The following is an 18526-nucleotide window of genomic DNA, read 5'->3' as shown; positions in this document are numbered from 1 at the left end:
CCTGTGCACTCTCAAGCCACACATGACCAGCGGCCTCACATGGGGAAGCAGGGACAACCCAGACCCCAGAAGGGCCACCAGATGCTTTGGACATCCTAATCCACCCCTGCAGGGCCAGGCCCAATCCAGCTTCCCCCTCCCTTGCCCAGGGGCCCCCACTCACCAGCTGCCCCCTGTCCTTCTCATTCCACTCCTGCCTCCCAGCCTGTGCCACACAGGCCCCTCTGCCTGGAGCCTCCTTCCTCTAACACCCTCTTCCCCTGTTGGGGTCACTGTCTCTTCCCATGAGACTCCACTTGGGCCACTCCTCTTCTAAAAGTCCCTGCTCCCCCTCCTCACCTTGCCTTTCAATCCTCTCTCCTTCAGGGTCCTGGGCCATTCAGTCCATCTTGGCATCCCACCGCCCACCAGCTACTGATGCCCTTATCTGCCCCTGAGCTGGGGGCACGAAGGGCAGGGCCACAGCTGGCTCAACCCCCATGGCCCCAACACCAGCCAGTGTAGGGTCGAGTATGGAAACTGTCTTCAGGGGTGACATGGGCTAGGGGAGGATTGTTTGAACACCAAAAGGATGCCCTGCTGAGGCTGTGGGAGTTGAGGCATGAGAGAATGGGGGTCCAGAATGTTAGGGTCCTATACACAGTTAGCGGGGAGCCACAGAAGGTGGTTGAGCTGGAGAGTGACCAGAGGAGATGGTGTTTCAAAATAGAATTTGGGGTTGATGAAGAAGGGAATCAGAGTGACATAGGGCAGGGCTGGTGTAGGGGGTACTGGGAGGCTGTGTGACCCCCCTCTGTGGTGGGGGCAGAGCTAAGCCCAGAGAACATCTGAATTTAGTGGGGGGAGGAGGGAGGTCCTGAATGGGACGGAGTGTCCCTCTTCCCTGAGCCGGGAGTGTGGCTGCTGCCTGAGGCTCATCTATGGCCTCCAGATTTGCTTCATGGGTTCATAGCACGTCAGTCCAGGGAGGACACCAAGGATTTCATAGACTGGAAACATCATAAGGCAGAAGTCTTGAAACTCACAGGCCACGTCCTCACAGGGGCCCAGCCACCCAGTGCTGCCCCTGGACGCCCTGGAGGGGCAGTGTAGACACTGATGAAACTCCCACACCATCAATGACCCGCCCACAGGGAAACACATTTCTGTGTGGTGTTTGTGTGCCACAAACACCTGGATGCCAGGGGTCATTTACTCAGGGGCTCCCAGCACACCAAGAATTACAAGACAACCCGTGGAGCAGGTAAGTGGTGTCAAAGTAAACAGTAAGGACACAGGGCTGCATTCCCAGATTAAAGGTGGAATGAACGGCATTTTGAGCAATAGTGACCCCAGCAAACACTGTCAGCCTGGCACTGAGCTAAGGTGGTTTATCTCTGTAATCCTGGTGGTACCTGAGGGGTTAGATGACTGTCCCCATGTCACAGCTAACCAGGGCCACCAGCCCAGGAAGCAGAGCCCCTGAGACCCTAGATGGCCCCCTGGAGGCAAAGGCATGCAGTTCTAAACTCTAAAAGAAAGGAACCAACCCCAAAGGGAAGGAAGGAAGTCCAAACGTGTTCTTGGGAATTTAGCAGACCAAAGTTTACCCTACTAAATATGTGAATTATTGCACATTTATGTAAGATTTCTCTGTGACAAGCAGACAAAATGCATTATTGGTGTACACACACGGTATTCCTGATTCTGGGCAACACGGGAAAAATCCTCCCTCCTTAGGGCAAAAAGATGCATGTCACGACATCCAGGCGGCCTTACGCACTTACTAAATCAGCCAAAATGAACGACGAAAAGCAGTGCAGGTGCTGCTGCTCACCGGAGCCAGCGGCCCTGGAGCTTGTCCCAGAGGCGCGGCGGGGCGTGGCCCGCTCCGTCTGGCAAGTGGCCGCGCACTGCGGCCTCGGGCCTCTGCACAGCCCTGGGAGGACCCACGGGCTCTGCAGGCTTTCCGGCTGGTCTGTCCTGGGCACGCACATCCGCACATCCGCTGTTTGCAAGGACGGGAGGGAGGCGGGTTTGGAATAACTCTGGCTGCCCCTCGAGGGACGGGCTGCAGGGGACAATTAATTACAAAGATCCTGCCTGGAGGCCGCGAGGGCCGGGTGTTTACACGCTGGCTCATCTGTTTGGGGCCTGCAAATCCGTGTCAGATGTTAATGGAACAGCATCATTTTTCTGCCGAGGTGGCATCCCTGCGGTTGTTTGGACGAGACGGCCTGGGAAAGGCCCCGGGTCGGTAGCACTGACCGCAGACCGTGGGGCCAGGCCTTTCCTGGAGGCCGTTTGTCAGGCGCCGACAACCGCCGGCCTTGGCTCTCCTTCCTGTGGTCACCCGCCAGGCACTCCACCCAACAGGACCCGTCCCTTGTCCCCAGGGCTCTGGAGACGAAAACTGTAAGTTGTGGGAAAAAAAGGGTTTACTCCAAAATACAGAAGGAAGCCCCAAACTGAAAATGAGCAAATGCTTAAGCATCGATCCCGCCCAACACAGGAAGAAGGAGCCCAGCGCCTGGGTTCCAGCCGGCTGGGCACAGCCACCTCTGCCGCAGAGCCTGTCAGGCTGGGCCTGGTCGCCTGAGGCAGCCCTGCAGGCCATTGCAGATGTGTGGCCCTTTCTAAGGCTGGGAGGACAAAGGTCAGGGCCCAGAGGACAAAAGTTAGGGAGGAGATACCCCTCACCTGCCTCAGCTTCAGAGGTGACTTCCCCTGCCTCTCCAGGCGGAGGCATCCTCACCATCAGGAAGGCAGATGGAAAAAGAGGCCCAGAGAGGGAAAGTGACCTGCTCAAGGTCACACAGCGAACCAGGCCCTCTGGGCAGGCCTGCAGAGGACTAGGAAAGTGCCCCTCAGGGGGCTGGAAGCTCAGGGCAGAGTTGGCCCTGGAGCACCTCTATGTGGGCTCAGGGCCACTGCCCTACTCTGAAGATGAGAAGGCCAAGGCCACCCCCAAGGCTACACACAGCCAGGCTGGGTAAGGGCCCACTGAGGGCTCAAAGGGACGAGCTCTCAAGCCCCTCTCCCGACCTCACTGCCTCCTGGCTATTCCTCAGCAAGCGTACTCTGGCCTCAGGGCCTTTGCACGGACTATTCCCAAAGGCCACCTCCTCAGAGAGGCCTCCCAGACCAGACTGGCTGAAGTGTTCCCAGCCCACCACCAAGCCCTGTCGCCTCTGGGGGCTGAGGCTTAGGGACCATGGTAAGGGGCCAGCCTGAGTGAAAGCTCATAGTGCCCTGCTCAGCACACAGCAGGCACTCAGGAACTGTGACCACCCAGGCTGTATAGTCACTGTACAAGACTCATCAGATACTGGCGTCTGATGCCTTCGATCTGAATGCCACGTCACTGTCATCGCTGGGAATTTCTAAGGACACTGCTTTCAATAAGGGCTGGGAACACACTATGGATTTTTAAATCAGCAAAATCGGCAATATCTTATTTTTTAACCCTACACAGTGGGCCCTCTCAACACTCCCTCCCACACCCCGTCCAGCCTCTTGATACCCTGGCCAAGGAGGGCAGAGATCCTTGGCAGCCTTGTGTCCTGGACAAGCCCTGCCTCGTTGTCCCTGTCTGCACACTGGGCTCCTTGCTCAGGGTTGTGTGGAGTCTGGAGGGGCACAGAGCCCAGGACAGGCTGGGGACAGGCAGGGGACAGGGGCCCAGGGGAAAGGGACCCAGGGCTCTATGAGGCCTGGGGAAAGGGTGAGAGCCTCATGATGGAGGGGAGAGCTGGCACGGGCACAGTGCAGGTGCCCCTTAGATAAGTTCCGAGCGCCACCCTGCCCAACTCACCACCCTCCTCGGTGCTCCTGCTCTCAGTCTAGCTGTCCTCAGAGATGGCACGCTGTCCCTACCGCAGGACCTTTGTACCTGAGTCACCGCTTGCCCTGCCCAGTGCAGCGCTCTTCCTGTGGGCCTTGGGAGCTGCCCTCCTGGCCACTGACTACAGAAGGGTCCCCCTTGCAGGTCCCTCTCCTAAGCCGACCCGCTCGCACTGACATCCCTGCTCTCCCAGCTGTGAGACTCTGACTCGGTTTCCTCGTCAGTAGACTAGAGATGCTCGATGCTCGTAGGATCTCCCTCCGAGGGCGATTGTGAAGCACAGACCCGACAACACGGGCCCAGGTGCTCACTACAGGTCCCGGTGCGGCGACAGCTAATGACTGAGCCGTCTAACTTGACGGTCTACTCCTGGCACTCACAGCACGCTTGTCATTGTATTTCCTTTTGCCCTTAGCCTGCGTCCCAGCACCCACCCCAGCCCTGGGTGCTAAATAACCTCTAGCAACTGTCCACTTTTTTCCCCAGCCCTGCCCTGTCCCCTGGTGGTTGTTCTGGGCATTGCCCCACAGGCTTGACAGTGGGACCTGTTTTTGCCAGCTGTGGGTTCAGGAGGGGGCCTGGGGCCAGCCAGGGCTGAAGGATACGAGCACCTAGACAGGCCCCTGCGGGGCAGACTGAGCGGCCAGCACTACTGAGCTCCCCGCAGGTGTGGAGTGTGGGCCCGTGGCAGGGGCAAGGAGAGCCCTTTGTTCATGGCCCACCTGCAGCAGCCTGCCATGCCTGAGAGCCCGTTCTGTCTGCTCACAAAGCACAGGGACCCCGGGCCTGCCGCATCCCCGCTGCGTGGGTGGCCCCGGGGCTCTGTTCTGACCCCTTCAGCCCGTCCTCTTCATTCAGCCCACCCAGGGCCCTGCCAGCCTGCCACAGGCCTCTGCACAGGTTGCTGGAAACGTCTTCATCTCTTAGGGGTCAGGTCAGTGCCAGGGAGCCCCCCCAGACCTGCCCTTCCCCCAAGGGGTTTGTCTCCCCGACACGCTGCCCTCTGGTCCTACCGGCAACAGTGACATCTGGGGTCCAGCTCCACTTGTGAGCAGCTGGGCCTCCCCTGAGCTTTGGGGGACATCTGGCCAAGATGGGCCAATGATGACACATGTCCCTCTTGGGCTGTGGCTGGCCTCAGTGAAGCCGGGAAGGGTCTTGGTGGGCACTCGGGGAAAGCTGTGGACAGCTGAGCTGGGCGGTTTGTTCATGCGTGTTCCCTGCACCAGGCAGATACCTCCAGAGTGCGGAGGCTTCACATCAACTGTCTGCTGCTAGGCAGTGGCTCTTCCCAGCGTGAACGCGAGGACCCAGTTGCTGAATCAGGACGGTGGTGCCGCAGTGCCCGGATGCTTCCCCTCTCACCACAGTGGTCAGAAGCAGTATGGTGTCGTGTGTTGGGGCGCCTGGAGGCAGATGAAGGGAGGGTCCCAGCCAGGCTGGCTGTCTGCAAGAATGGATGGCATTCTCCCATGGGGACCCCCACAGACACCTGCCCCATGGAGGAGGGGGCGTGGCAGTCAGGGCGGAGCCTGGGCCTCTGTTGATCCACCTGTGTCCTGGACCTCACCCTCCCAAGTTCACTGTCACAGGGCTGTCAGCACTGACACCCAGGTGGAGGAGGAGCATTAAAGCCAGGAAGGCCACGGCCAGGGCCACGGTGGGCTTCCTGCCTCGCCAGCCACAGGTGCGTGCTCAGAGACTCACATCCAGGCCTGTGCGGCGCCTCACACGGGCAGAACCCTCGCACCGCAGCCTGGAACACAGGCCGCCCAGTGCACGTGAGGGCTGGGCCTCCAGACACCAGGCTGGCAGGAGTCCAGCGCAAGATGGAGCCCGGGCCCTGGGAGATGCTGGGCAGCCTCTGGAAGCTCCTCCCAGCCCTGACGGAGACACTGGGGTCGGGGTGGACCCAACCAGCACCCAGACAGCTCTTCCATCAAGATCAAGATGCTGGGCTCAGGGCCTGGCCAGCCTGAGTATGGTGGGGGCTTCCAAGCCTAGGCCTGGAAGGGCTGTGCATTTTCTCAGTGGCTGCGAGGTAGAGGATGTGGGGACTCCTGGGGGATCTGAGCAGGGACAGGCCAGCTGCCCAGGAAGCCTCAGGGTGTGCAGAGGTCACTCAGCTCTTGCTGGGGCCCAGTGGAGAGGCTTGGAGTGGGCGTGCCCAGGGCCCAGCCCCTGCGAGAGGCCTAGCAGCCTGGACAGCTCAGGGCACCGCCTGGTGGCAGCACTGGGACACCCACCCTGCAGCCCAGAGGTCCTGGAAGGGACCCCTCGGCCGTATGTGGTGAGGGGCATTTCCCCTGAGCACCCAGCAGAGACTTGGGAAAACTACAGCTCAGGGAGAAAGGACTGGCTCGAGGTCACACCCTCTGTTGGTTTTCTGTGCTGCATGATGAATGGCACCCGGTGAATTTCCACAAACATAGGGGCTGAAACCAGCACCCACTGCTACCTCACAGCTGCATGGTTAGAAGTCCAGCAGCTCAGGGCTCTCTGCTCAGGGCCTCCCTTGGAGGGACCTGCTTCCAGGCTTGCTCCGGGAGAGACAGGCAGGTCTGATGCTGGCTCAGCTACCTGCAAGCTGGGGGAACTTGGGTGACCTGGGCCAAACTGCCCCTTCTCCAGCTTATCCGGAGATTGGAGCCCTTCCCACGCCCAGCTCCCATCCCGGGGCAAGACAGCATGGCAGAGCAGGGCCACTCCTCACTGCGGAGGCCTGTCCAGGCTTCATGTTAATCCTCAGTTCTCACACTCACCTGCACCACCTGAACGGCCTGAGGTTATTCTTGTGACTGTCTCATCCACTGTTCCCCACGTGTGCACACCCCACCAAGAACCGGGCCTCACCTGTGTCCTGGCAGCCCTGCCTGCCGTGCACCACGAATGGTCACCTTGCCCCGCACTTGGCACCCTTCCCTGTCCTCCTATCATTTGAATGTATCTGTTGGGGGCGAGGGCTATTTTTCTTTGCTTATTGTGAATAATGTGCAATTTAGCCTGGAATCGTGCACACGCTTAAGTGCATCTGGGTGTCCAGCCCATGTCGGGGCACATGTGTGCATTCACTGGGCTGAGGAGCCAGGAGCCAGACCGCACACCTGAGTCCCTGAGGATGTTCTAGAGGCCTCACAAGGACACCCTCACGGCTGGGACTGGTCGAGCCAGAGTCTCGAAGGCTGCTGCCCCCATGGCCCAAGGGGCTCTTCTGACCACTCCTGCCGGCCGGTCTAGGGCGCTGCAACTTTGGGGTGCAATCTGAGGCTTTCCACGAGAAACACTGGCAGCCTGGGCCTGGGCAGGGGTCCTGGCCTGGCCCTTCCTGCCGCCGTCCTTGATGGGGCAGACGACCGCAACTGGGCAGAAATGACACAGACATGGTTCTGTACAAAACCTGAAATATTTTACTTTTTTAAAACTTTGATCTAAGTTGCCTTAGACCTCATGGACTCAATACAAGAGTAATATGAACTGGGAAATAAAACACTTTAATAGCCACGATAAACTTTGTTAGAAATGTACATGTTGCCAAATAATAATAAAATTAAAAAGAGAGAGAGAGAAAGAGAGAGAGCGAGGACAGCTTGATGTTCGGGTTAGATTATATAAATGTTCAACAAGGACAGGATAAAGGGAACTTTAAAAACACTGGTTCTGAGTGAGCCCGTGACCCCGTGAGACTTCCCTGCTCCCAGCCTCAGGCCCTCGGGACCGCGTCCCTCCTACCAGGACAAGCGGGAGTGGATAAGGCCTCCACCAAGCTGCCTCTCCTCATGGACAAAACATCCAGGTAATGGGTATATAAACAAAGCTCATAAGAAATGTACAAATATAAAAAGCTACAAACATTAATAAATTACAGCATCACAAAACACAGAAACACTTCACAAGGTGCTAGTAAAATAACTGTATCCCCCAATCCCCTCATCATACAAGAAGGAAAACAAAGAGCTGGTATTAAAGTTGAAGATTCATCTTCAAAATGTGTCTGAAATAGATCTTTTGTGTACTATTTGCTTCTGTAAAGACAGAGTATAAGGCTGCACAGACATCACTTGTTTTTCAGGCAATACCTTAGTTCCTAAAAGAAAAAAATAATAACAAAAGGAAAGAAGGAAAAGGAAAAAGCATCAGAACCCAACTGTCCATCAGACTCAGCAAAAAACTCGTATAAATGTTAATGAAGAACTCTATAGAAAGAAATTCCTAAAGATACTTTTACTCTTATAAAAAAGAAGTTATTTAAAAAGCTATTTACACGCTACATTCTATGAAAAATATGCTTCAGGAAATACATCTAAAATTAAAATACAGGATTGCCTGAGAAACAAATCCAGCCCCTCTGTGTCGATGGGTGGACACTCCGTCCAGGTACGACCCATGCACGCGACACCACACGCTGACATGGGAGAATAGAGAAGTGCTGTCCACGCGTCCTCAGGCCACCTGGCCACTGTCCCCGCCCCGCCAGTCCTAGGGCAGGGGTGCCTTGGCTGAGAAGTGCTTCTCTGCAGTATAGCCGACAGGGCTAGACTGGTCTCCTCCACATGGCTTAGCCTGGGCCCCTGGCCCCAAGATGTGGCTGAGCCCTTGCCCTTTCCTGGGGACCCCACAATGGCTCCCCTGCCTGCTAACACACCGACCTGGCTGCCAGTCCTGGCTCCCCCCCCCCCCCCCCCCCCCCGCCGAGAAACGCCCGTGGGCATTCAGGGCGAGACACCCACCATCCTGCTGCCACCTGCCAACCAGGGAGCTCAGGGCAGATGCTTCCTTGCCGGCCGAGTGCTCTCTGGACTTGTCTGAGAATCACTCGGGACGAGAAGGGGGTACATAAACATCCTGCTTGCTCCTCCTCCTTCTGTGTTCTTTGCCTTTTTTTAAGCCTCTGGAGGTTACCAGCCTGCGGCCAGCTCAGACTCTGGGGCTGGTGAGCATTGGCTCACTCCGCCTTCCTCGAAGGACTTGTGCTCTCGGCAGAGCTGCAGAGGCCCTGCAATCACACCCACGCTCAGGGGTGCAGGGGGCTGTCCTGAAAGTGGAATGAATAGTACTCCAACTGGCAGGGCCACTTTTCAGGGACTGGTCACTCTTAGCAACTTGAGAAAGGATGTCCATATTCAAAACCAGGGACGGCCACGCTTGGCTCACTCCGCCTGCTCAAGGGACAGACGCTCGTTTGGGGGGAGTGGTGGCTGGGCGGAGGCGAGGCCCTCCCTGGGTGAGGCAGCTCAGCCTCCCTCCTTGGGGGGCAGATTTTCGAGGGGCTCCAGGGGGTCCTGAGCGGAGCAGAAGCTTCCTGGCTTTCCAAACTTTAAAGGAGCAGTTTCCCGTTCCGATGAATTTTCAAAATTTTCCCAAGCCTCTGCTTGGCGGTAGCCATGCCCTTTTTTGTACGTTTTCCTAAGGGGATGGGGAGGAGACACAGAGAGCAAAGGTGAGTGAGATGGCGAGGGGGGCAGCCTGCCGGGGTGGGTCCCGCTGACCCCAGGCAGGCAGCCTGCAGACCCTGTCTGTACAATGGCCTGTGAGGCCCAAGCTCGGGGCTCAGCACCCCTCAGAAGTCCCGTGTGGCCAACAAGGCGTCCAGCTCAGAGGCTATATCCCCACAGGGCCATGGTGGGTGGGGCAGACACGGGCTCCGGGACGGTATCCTGAGAAGGATGTGAGCATGCCGGGGCCCCATCCCTGGCAGTGAGGCCACTTGGGAGCCACCTTCCGCAACCAGGCCATGACCCTCCACGCCCTGTGACCAGGGTGCAGGCACAGCAGGGTGGGGCGAAAGCGCTCGTGCCTGTGCTGTGGGACACGCTAGTGCTGAGAAGCAGCTAACCCGGACCAAAGCCACCTGCCATCCTGGGGCCCAGCACCTCCCACAAGACGCGCTGTCCTCTGCCTGGGGCCGAGTCTGCCAGGCTAGGGCTGCCCGCGTGGGGCGGGGCGAGGTGGAGGCGGGCAGGGCAGGGGGCCGGCAGGTACCTTTGGCAGCGCTGTTGCTGTTGGGGGAGGACGCGGAGGGCCGCCGCTGTGTGAGAAAGACGCCGGGGGCCATGGGCTGGGAGGCGCGGCCAGCTGGCGCCCCGGTGAAGGTGCCGGCTGCTGTGTACTCGTGGTCGGCCAGGCTGCTGCTGTGGGACTCGGGGGGCGGCTCGGGTGAGCTGCCCTCCTGTGAAGCTTGGCTGCTGGCCGTGCTGGTGGAGGCCGGGGTGGTGGAGGCCGGGGTGGTAGAGGCTGGGGTGGTGGAGGCAGGCGTGGTGGAGGCCGAGGTGGTGCCGGCAGAGGCGGAGGCAGAAAGGGAGGCGGTGTTCGGAGTCAGCTTCCTTTTGCTGCTCTTTTTTTTCCTACTTTTCTGCTCCTCCTGTGGACAAAGCACAGGCACGTTAACCGCAGGGCAGCCTCGACACCCGCCCACCCCATTTGTCGGAGCAGCCCGCACAGCTTTGCTGTGGACCCCCAAGCACAACACTGCCGGCAGTGGGGGCCTGAGACCTGAACCTGGGCCGCAGACACAGGGATTCGTGGGGACATGGCACCAGTGCTGGGGGCAGCTGGCCCGACCTCCCCACCCAGTGCGAGTTCACCCAGCAGTTGGGCCTGTGGAACTGGCACTGCCACCTGTCACCCTGCCCTGAGCTGCTGCGGGTCTCTTGGTCCTGGAATAATGTTCACGTCGATCCTATTAACTCCCTTGGGCACCCAAATGGTGTCAGGCCTGGTCCAGGGGATGCCTGAGGCTCCAGGAACCCCCTTTTCTGAGCTGGGAGGAGCCAAAGGTGGCAAACGAGATTGGAAGAAAGAAGAATGTGCAGAGGGACACCCACCTCCCAGCAGCGAGGAAAACTCCAGAACGCTGGAATCGCCAGGGAAAGGGGAGAGCCCCCAAGCTGCTGTCTCCCGAGGGGTGCATAGAGGCCTCAGGGGCCTCCCCTCCCCAGAGAGCAGCCCAGCCTCGGCAAGAAGGGTACTGTCCGGTGTCAGGGGCCCAGGCTGTCAGTTCCCAGCTCCCCTGTCCCCACCCACAGGGAATTTGGGAGGTGGAGGAATTGGTGCTCTCTATAATCAAATGTCCCCATGCCTGTGACAGCCCCCGGAGCCCAGGTGGTCTGTGCATGGTTTCTGGGAGAGCCTGAGCCCAGGTGGGGGTAATGGGGGCCTGTATGCGGCGTCCTCCTCCCTTAGCCCCTCCTCACCTGCTGGGACAGCTTGGCTGCAGCGGCTGCCAGCCCGGTCTCAATGGAGGCCACTCGGGTACCCTCACGCACCGGCCTGTCCTGTCTTGGCACTGATGGGCCAACCCTCGCTGTGGAAGAGAAGGGCGGGTCCCCTCAAGCTGCCAGCCGCAGCCTCTCCACCCCTCCTTTTGGGGGCTCTCCCATCCCCACCCCCACCTGGCCCCGTGGCCAGCTGGGCCCGAGCACCAGGCTCCCTGGATGTGAAGCCACATCAGACCAGGGCCGCTGCCCCACCCAAAGGGGAAAGTGCCACATCAGAGGCCCTGCAAGACAGGAGGGGGCAGGCAGGTGGCAAGAGCAGGTGGTGCCACCACATACAAAGGTGACTGTCACGGAGCTGCTCAGCGAGGAAGAAACTGGAGTAGAGGGGCTGGCCCGAGGGGGTGAAGGCTTCTGAGCAGGGGCTGTGGAGAAGCACGTCGAGGCTCTGAGGTCCCAAGAAGCACAGCAGAGCCCAGTCACGCTTCTGCAGGCGGCAGACCGTCCCCAGCAGGACGAGCAGCCCAGCCACTGGGACAGGCCCGGCACAGGGCTGAGCCCACATTCTCAGGGGCTGAGGAGGAGGAGCAGTGAGGTCACAGCTGCCCGTGCAGGCGTCAGGGGACCCCCCAGCACTACCTGTTGGGCTGTAGGGAGCATCGTCTGAGCCTTTCCTCTTCTTCGACCGGGACTTGAAGACAGGGTTGTCTTCATCTGACTCCAGGGAGGGGTAAACTGAGGGAAAAAAGGGGAAGGCCAGGCCCGCTGAGCTGCTGGGCAGGGCCCAGGGGCCACTAGCACGGCAGACCTTCCCCACTGGCCACCCCAGGGCCCATCCTCAGGCCACCGTCAAGTGCAATGGAGCTGCCTGCGGTGCGGACACCCCACATATGAGCACAAGCACCTGGAAAGCATCCTGAGGTCGGGACTGTCCAGACAAGAGGACGCCTGCATCGGCCCGCCCAGCCTTGTCCGCCCCAGCCCGCCCGGTGTTATCAGAGGAAACATTTAACATCCACGGGCCTGGGTGGGCTTGAAGGCCCCCAGACCTGCCCAGCGAGGTTTGGTGGAGGGCCCTGGCACGGCAGGACCGGTGGCCGGTGGGGAGCGGCCCCAACATGGCGACTTGCCAGTGACCCTCCCCAAGCTGAGGGCCACCCTGCACTATAGGTTGTGGTCTTTCAACCTGTCCAAGAGCCCCCAGGACCCGAGATTCTGGAGGAGGCAAGCAGAGGCCCAGCACTCCACACCCAGGAAGAGCCCGGAAAACAGCAGTTCACTTTGCTATCGGTCTGTCAAACCAGGGCAGGCCCCGCTGAGCAGCCCAAGTCTGTCCACCAGATGTGGGGCAGAGCCAGCCTCACTCACAGGAGGGTCTGCCACAGACGGCAGCACAGACACGCAGCTCTCCCCGTCACCGCAGCCTCCCGCCTCCATGTGGCCAAAGCCCGGCTCTGGCCATGAGCATGGCGTGAGGGGAGGGTTCCGACTGAGTGAGGCAGCGTGTGCTGGCCCTGGGAACAGGCGCCCTGTGCGAACAGGGAACAGGACACCCATGGGGCACGGGATGCTCCCGGGGGTGGGCAGCAGCATGGAGGCAGGTCCTCTATCTCCAGTCCCCTTCGATGTGGCCAGAGTAGCTCCTCCAGGGCCTGGCCCCAAGCCAGACTGTCCAGCTCTGGGGGAGGTGAGGGCCATGCCTTGCGCGGAGGCCAGAGCCACGGCTGGGTGCTACCTCACTGCCTGGCCTCAGGTGCCAGCCACAGGGCCACACTGGGCCTTGGCCTCTCCATCTGACACAGAGACAGAGTGATGTGAGGATCTCAAAGCCCTGTGAGTGCAAAATGGTGCAGCTGCGTGGAAACCAGTTGGGCAGGTCCTCAGAAGCTCAAATATTAATACACAGTGATCTACGACCCAGAAATTGCCCTCCGAAGAATACAGCCAAGGGGGATGACAGCACAGGCCCACGGCCAGTCACGGACACCAAAAGGCGGGAGCAGCCCCAGCATTCATCTCGGGATGAATGGCAAACACGTGGTCTGCCCGCACCGTGAGTAGCACTGAGCCCCTCAAAGTACGGGAACTCTGACATTTCAACAGCATGGATGAAACTTGCAGACTCTATGTTAAGTGAAATAAGCCAGTCACAAAAGGACACACACTGTGTGAGTACCCAAAAGTCCAGAAGAGGCAAACTGCAGAAACAGAATGTGGATTTGTGGCTGCCGGGGGCTGCTAATGGGGACGGGGCTTCCTCTTGGGGTGACGAATGTTCTACAATGGACTGCGGCCACAGTTGCACGTGCCTCTGAGTACACTCAAGATCACTGAACTGCACGCTTTTGAAGGGTGGATTTTACAGTCTGTGAATTCTATCTCTAAACGAAAAAGGGCCCAGCTCCCCAGGCCCCCAGGTTGACCTCCCAGCGGCCACAGCCCCGGTCCTCAGAGAGGCCTCGCAAGGGAGTGCCAGCCCTGCCCCACACAGCGCACTCACCGTAATCCGAGTCCTTGAAGCAGGCGTCCAGGTGGTCCTGCTCCTCCTCGTAGTCGTCCAGGTCCACGCTGTTCTTGGCGGTCCTCTTCAGCAGCCGCTTGCCCACGCTCTTGCCCCCGCTGCCCCCGTTCTTCCGGGCACTGTGGGCCGCCAGCGAGCTCCCCTTGGCCTGGCCGGCGCCCCAGGTGGTCTGCAGGCAGGAGTCGGAGGCCTGCAGGTTGGCCATGGACAGCATTCCCTGAATGGCTTCCTGTGTGCTGGGGGAGGCCGGGGGCTGGCTGGGGGCACAGGGAGACAGGCACTCAGCCCGCAGCCCGCGGCCCACGGCCTGCACACAGTCCTGGCCCGGGTGGCCAGCAGGGGGCATGGAGTGGAGAGGGTGAGCTGATGATTCCCTGCTCACCCACCCACACTCCATGCGGAAGGCTGGAGGCCTGGGGACGGGGATGGGCATGCAGAGGAGACACACAGGACGACAGCAGCAGAAGGGAAGGTCCAGGCCCACGCATGGTCACGCTCTGGGCTCTGTCTCCTTAGAGCTGGCAAGCTGACTCAGTTGCCTTCCTTCTGCACACCTAGCCACTCTGTGCACCCCTCGGGCCACCCTGTGGCTCTCTCACCACCGCAGACTCCATCCTCAACCCCAGTCCTGGGCATCCCTTTCCCCCACCTTCCCATAAGCCACCCTGAGATGGGGCAGCATAGCCCTCTCTCTCCCACGACACACGCTATCCCCAGTGACCTGCACCTTCTTACCACCTCCACACCTGCACCTGTACCACACCTGCACCCACGCCTGCACCTGGACAGGCACAGCTGCACCCACACCCACACCTGCACCTGGAAAGGCACAGCTGCACCCACACCTGCACTTGTACCCACACCTGCACCTGCACCTGGACAGGCACAGCTGCACCCACACCTGTACCTGTACCCACACCTGCACCTGCACCTGGACAGGCACAGCTGCACTCACACCTGCACCTGTACCCACATCTGCACCTGGACAGGCACAGCTGCACCCACACCTGTACCTGTACCCACACCTGCACCTGCACCTGGACAGGCACAGCTGCACCCACACCTGCACCTGTACCCACATCTGCACCTGGACAGGCACAGTTGCAACCACACCTGCACTTGTACCCACACCTGCACCTGCACCTGGACAGGCACAGCTGCACCCACACCTGCACCTGTACCCACATCTGCACCTGGACAGGCACAGTTGCAACCACACCTGCACCTGTACCCACACCTGCACCTGCATCTGGACAGGCACAGCTGCACCCACACCTGTACCTGTACCCACACCTGCACCTGCACCTGGACAGGCACAGCTGCACTCACACCTGCACCTGTACCCACACCTGCACCTGGACAGGCACAGCTGCACCCACACCTGCACCTGTACCCACACCCGCACCTGGACAGGCACAGTTGCACCCACACCTGCACCTGTACCCACACCTGCACCTGCATCTGGACAGGCACAGCTGCACCCACACCTGTACCTGTACCCACACCTGCACCAGGACAGGCACAGCTGCACCCACACCTGCACCTGGACAGGCACAGTGGCACCCACACCTGCACCTGTACCCACACCTGCACCTGCACCTGGACAGGCACAGCTGCACCCACACCTGCACCTGTACCCACACCTGCACCTGCACCTGGACAGGCACAGCTGCACCCACACCCACACCTGCACCTGGACAGGCACAGTTGCACCCATACCTGCACCTGTACCCACACCTGCACCTGCACCTGGACAGGCACAGCTGCACCCACACCTGCACCTGTACCCACACCTACACCTGTACCTGGACAGGCACAGCTGCACCCACACCTGCACCTGTACCCACACCTGCACCTGGACAGGCACAGCTGCACCCACACCTGTACCTGTACCCACACCTGCACCTGCACCTGGACAGGCACAGCTAGACCCACACCTGCACCTGTACCCACACCTGCACCTGGACAGGCACAGCTGCACCCACACCTGCACCTGTACCCACACCTGCACCTGCACCTGGACAGGCACAGCTGCACCCACACCTGCACCTGTACCCACAGCTGCACCTGGACAGGCACAGCTGTACCCACACCTGCACCTGTACCCACACCCGCACCTGGACAGGCACAGTTGCACCCACACCTGCACCTGTACCCACACCTGCACCTGCACCTGGACAGGCACAGCTGCACCCACACCTGCACCTGTACCCACACCTACACCTGTACCTGGACAGGCACAGCTGCACCCACACCTGCACCTGTACCCACACCTGCACCTGGACAGGCACAGCTGCACCCACACCTGTACCTGTACCCACACCTGCACCTGCACCTGGACAGGCACAGCTGCACCCACACCTGCACCTGTACCCACACCTGCACCTGGACAGGCACAGCTAGACCCACACCTGCACCTCAGCTTGCCCAAGCTCAGCCCTCTCTGGCAGCCTCCACACAGACCCTGAGGCTTTCTCTTCACACCCCATCCCACTGCCCTCAGGTCCAGGCAGGACAGCACCCGGCCTGTGCTCTCCCGGCCCCATGTCTGTGCCTGCACCTCCTCCTGGCTGCACTTGCTCCCCTCCTTCCTGAAGGAGCTCCTGAAATGCCGAGTGTGTGATTGGCCTGCCTGGGCTCAGAGAGGGGTAGGACAAGGTAACCACTGTCCCCACCCAGAGCCAGGGTCCAGATGCTGCTGGACAGTGAAGAGCCTCAAGGCCAAGTCCTGGGCTTCTCAGGGGACCTCTTCCCATCCCTACCAGACCTTCCCGGGGCCCAGCCCTGGCCTCCTCATGTGGCCTACCTCACCCCAGCCCACACCCCCTGCAGCCAGGACCCCCATCCATCCGTGCACCATGACTGCCTGGGCAGCTTAAAAGTGCCAATGCCCAGCCCTTTCCTGAGATTCTGAGTCAGGGGTCTGCCCTGGGCTCCAGATGCCGTGTGCAGCCAGGACGGGGGTGCCCACAATTGCCCCACATCTTGTGTGGGCTAGCCCAGCAGGTGTCCCCCTGCAGTGTCCCTTTCTAGCCCTCACCCTTGCTCACTGCCCTGCAGCGCAAACCTGGCCCAACCCAGGACAGGGCAGCCCACCCCAGCCTGCGGGGGAGGCCCTGCCACTGGCCAGGCGCAGCCACACCTGTCACTGCATCCGGGTGCTCCTAGGCCCAGACTCAGGGCACGCGGGTACCTGCCACCCCCTCCCAGGATGCCTGCATCAGCATCCACCTCTCTCAAGTCTCCATCCCCTGTCCCCTTGCCCCACCCCACTACTTCCAAGAAGTACTGCAAGTATTTCAGGAAGACCCTACAGATGAGAAGGGATCACGAGCCTTCGTGAGGAGCAGGCGGCCAGGTTAAGAGACGGGCCTGTGAGGAGCCAGGAGTGGTGGCGTGTGTGCCCTGGTGCTGTGTTGGGTGGGGCTTGAGGACACAGCACACCGGTAAGACAAGGAAGAAGAGGCCAAGGCAGTCACAGGCAGACAAGCCACCCCAGCTTGGTGGCTCTGTGCTCACCCAGCGTCACCAGGCACGGGCTGAAGTGCCCAGGTCAGCGGCCTCACCAGGGACCCAGACAAGCCGCTACTCAGAAGTGAGGGCTCCCAAGACTGAGCTCTGCCAGAGTGGGCAGGGGTAGGGAGCTGCCCCAGTGAACGCTGGCCCAGAGGTGGCCCTGTGGCCCTGGGGCTGGTGAGGCAGGCTTGGTCTGCGAGGGACAGTGCAGGGGCCCAGGCCCCAGCTCTCTGAGGGTCCAGCCAACTCAGAGGGACTTTGCCCAGAGCCTGGGGAGGCGTCCCTCACTGCAGCCCTCAACAAATGCCACCTCCCAAGCCCTGAGTGAGACACACTGGACAGAGATGCGTCTTGGGGTTTCCCCGGAACTGAGCAGGACTGAGGTTCTGGAGCCGCAGCAATGGGAAGTGAGATGTGGTCACACTGCCCTTGAGAGTGCCTCAGAAGACGCCGCTGGGGCTGCCCCCCAGCGTGGTGGTGCCCTGCACTGCTCAGGCCACACGAGCCTCGGTGCTGTAGGCCAGGGCCTGCCCTGGCGTCACCACTGCTGTGTCACCCTCACTGGCCTCAGCAGGAGCAGGTCCTTCCCAGCCCCAGCTCAGGAGCCAACAAGAACAAGCGACCTGCCCTGCACCCTCCAGACAGGCCCACCCCGGCCCCTCACCTGCCAGCGCGGCCCAGACAGACCGGAGGGTGAGTGGCCTATACCCCAGCCGTGGGCGCCAGGACACCCACCGTGAGGGTCCTGACACATGGTGGGCCCCCGCCAGACCCAGCATGGAAGCGAGCAGCCCCCCCTGCCATCTGGGCTCATCTGCCACGAGCTGGGGACCGCACGCCTGGCCGGCCTTGTCTGTCCACAGGGTCTTGGGTGAATCATGAGCGAAGTTTAACCAGTCGGCATGGAAAATAATACTTTAATCCTCCAATTAGCATACCAAAATCTTCTTCTTTTCCCCCCAGCAGTAAACACTAAGCAAACCATCCACAAGAAATTAACATATTTTCCTCCATTTTCTTCAGCTGTTTTTTCCAAACAGCCAGTACTTAAAACAGAGCAAATGGACCATCAAAAACTGACCTATGCTCCAAATGGGATACTCTGGAAGAGGAACTGCCTGCGGTGGGCTGAGGGGGTGGTGGCCTCGCAGGCCCCCGGCAGGCACGTGTGCACGTGCGCCCATGTGTGAGGACACACGCGGCAGCTGCAGAGCCTGCTCCCCCGCGCCGGGTACGGGCCGGGAAGCCTCCGTGCTCCTGGTCAGCAGCATGTCCACACGTGGGCCACCCCTCCTGGGCTCACAGTCACAGCCAGGAGCCCAGGACACAGCACCTCCTCACAGAAGTGGACATGAAGCCCTCCCAGGCCTGTGTCCCCATCTCCAGGCCCCTCGCAAGTCCCCAGGTGCCCATGACAAATCACCTGGTGGCCCCAAGCTGAGGCTCTCAGCCCTG

At 60.4% G+C, this 18526-nt stretch overlaps 1 protein-coding gene across 2 annotated transcripts in view; it reads right to left on the bottom strand.

The window, feature by feature from the left end:
- Window positions 1–7207: 7207 nt before the first annotated feature.
- The window catches only part of PHF2 (PHD finger protein 2), a 95219-nt gene continuing 83900 nt past the window's right edge, over window positions 7208–18526 (bottom strand). Inside the window, exons 18-22 of one of the 2 annotated variants that reach the window (XM_069476249.1) lie at window positions 13535–13812; window positions 11674–11769; window positions 11014–11123; window positions 9803–10181; window positions 7208–9226 (exon numbers count right to left, since the gene is read on the bottom strand). In XM_069476249.1, the coding sequence (XP_069332350.1) occupies window positions 9138–9226; window positions 9803–10181; window positions 11014–11123; window positions 11674–11769; window positions 13535–13812 (952 nt within the window). In that variant the 3' untranslated portion in view covers window positions 7208–9137. The remainder of the gene's footprint in view (window positions 9227–9802; window positions 10182–11013; window positions 11124–11673; window positions 11770–13534; window positions 13813–18526) is intronic. The other variant, XM_069476248.1, reaches the window with a different exon arrangement.

Source organism: Eulemur rufifrons, chromosome 7 (genome assembly GCF_041146395.1).
Source record: "Eulemur rufifrons isolate Redbay chromosome 7, OSU_ERuf_1, whole genome shotgun sequence".
NCBI lineage: Eukaryota > Metazoa > Chordata > Mammalia > Primates > Lemuridae > Eulemur > Eulemur rufifrons.
This window is presented reverse-complemented; position numbering and strand designations above follow the sequence as displayed.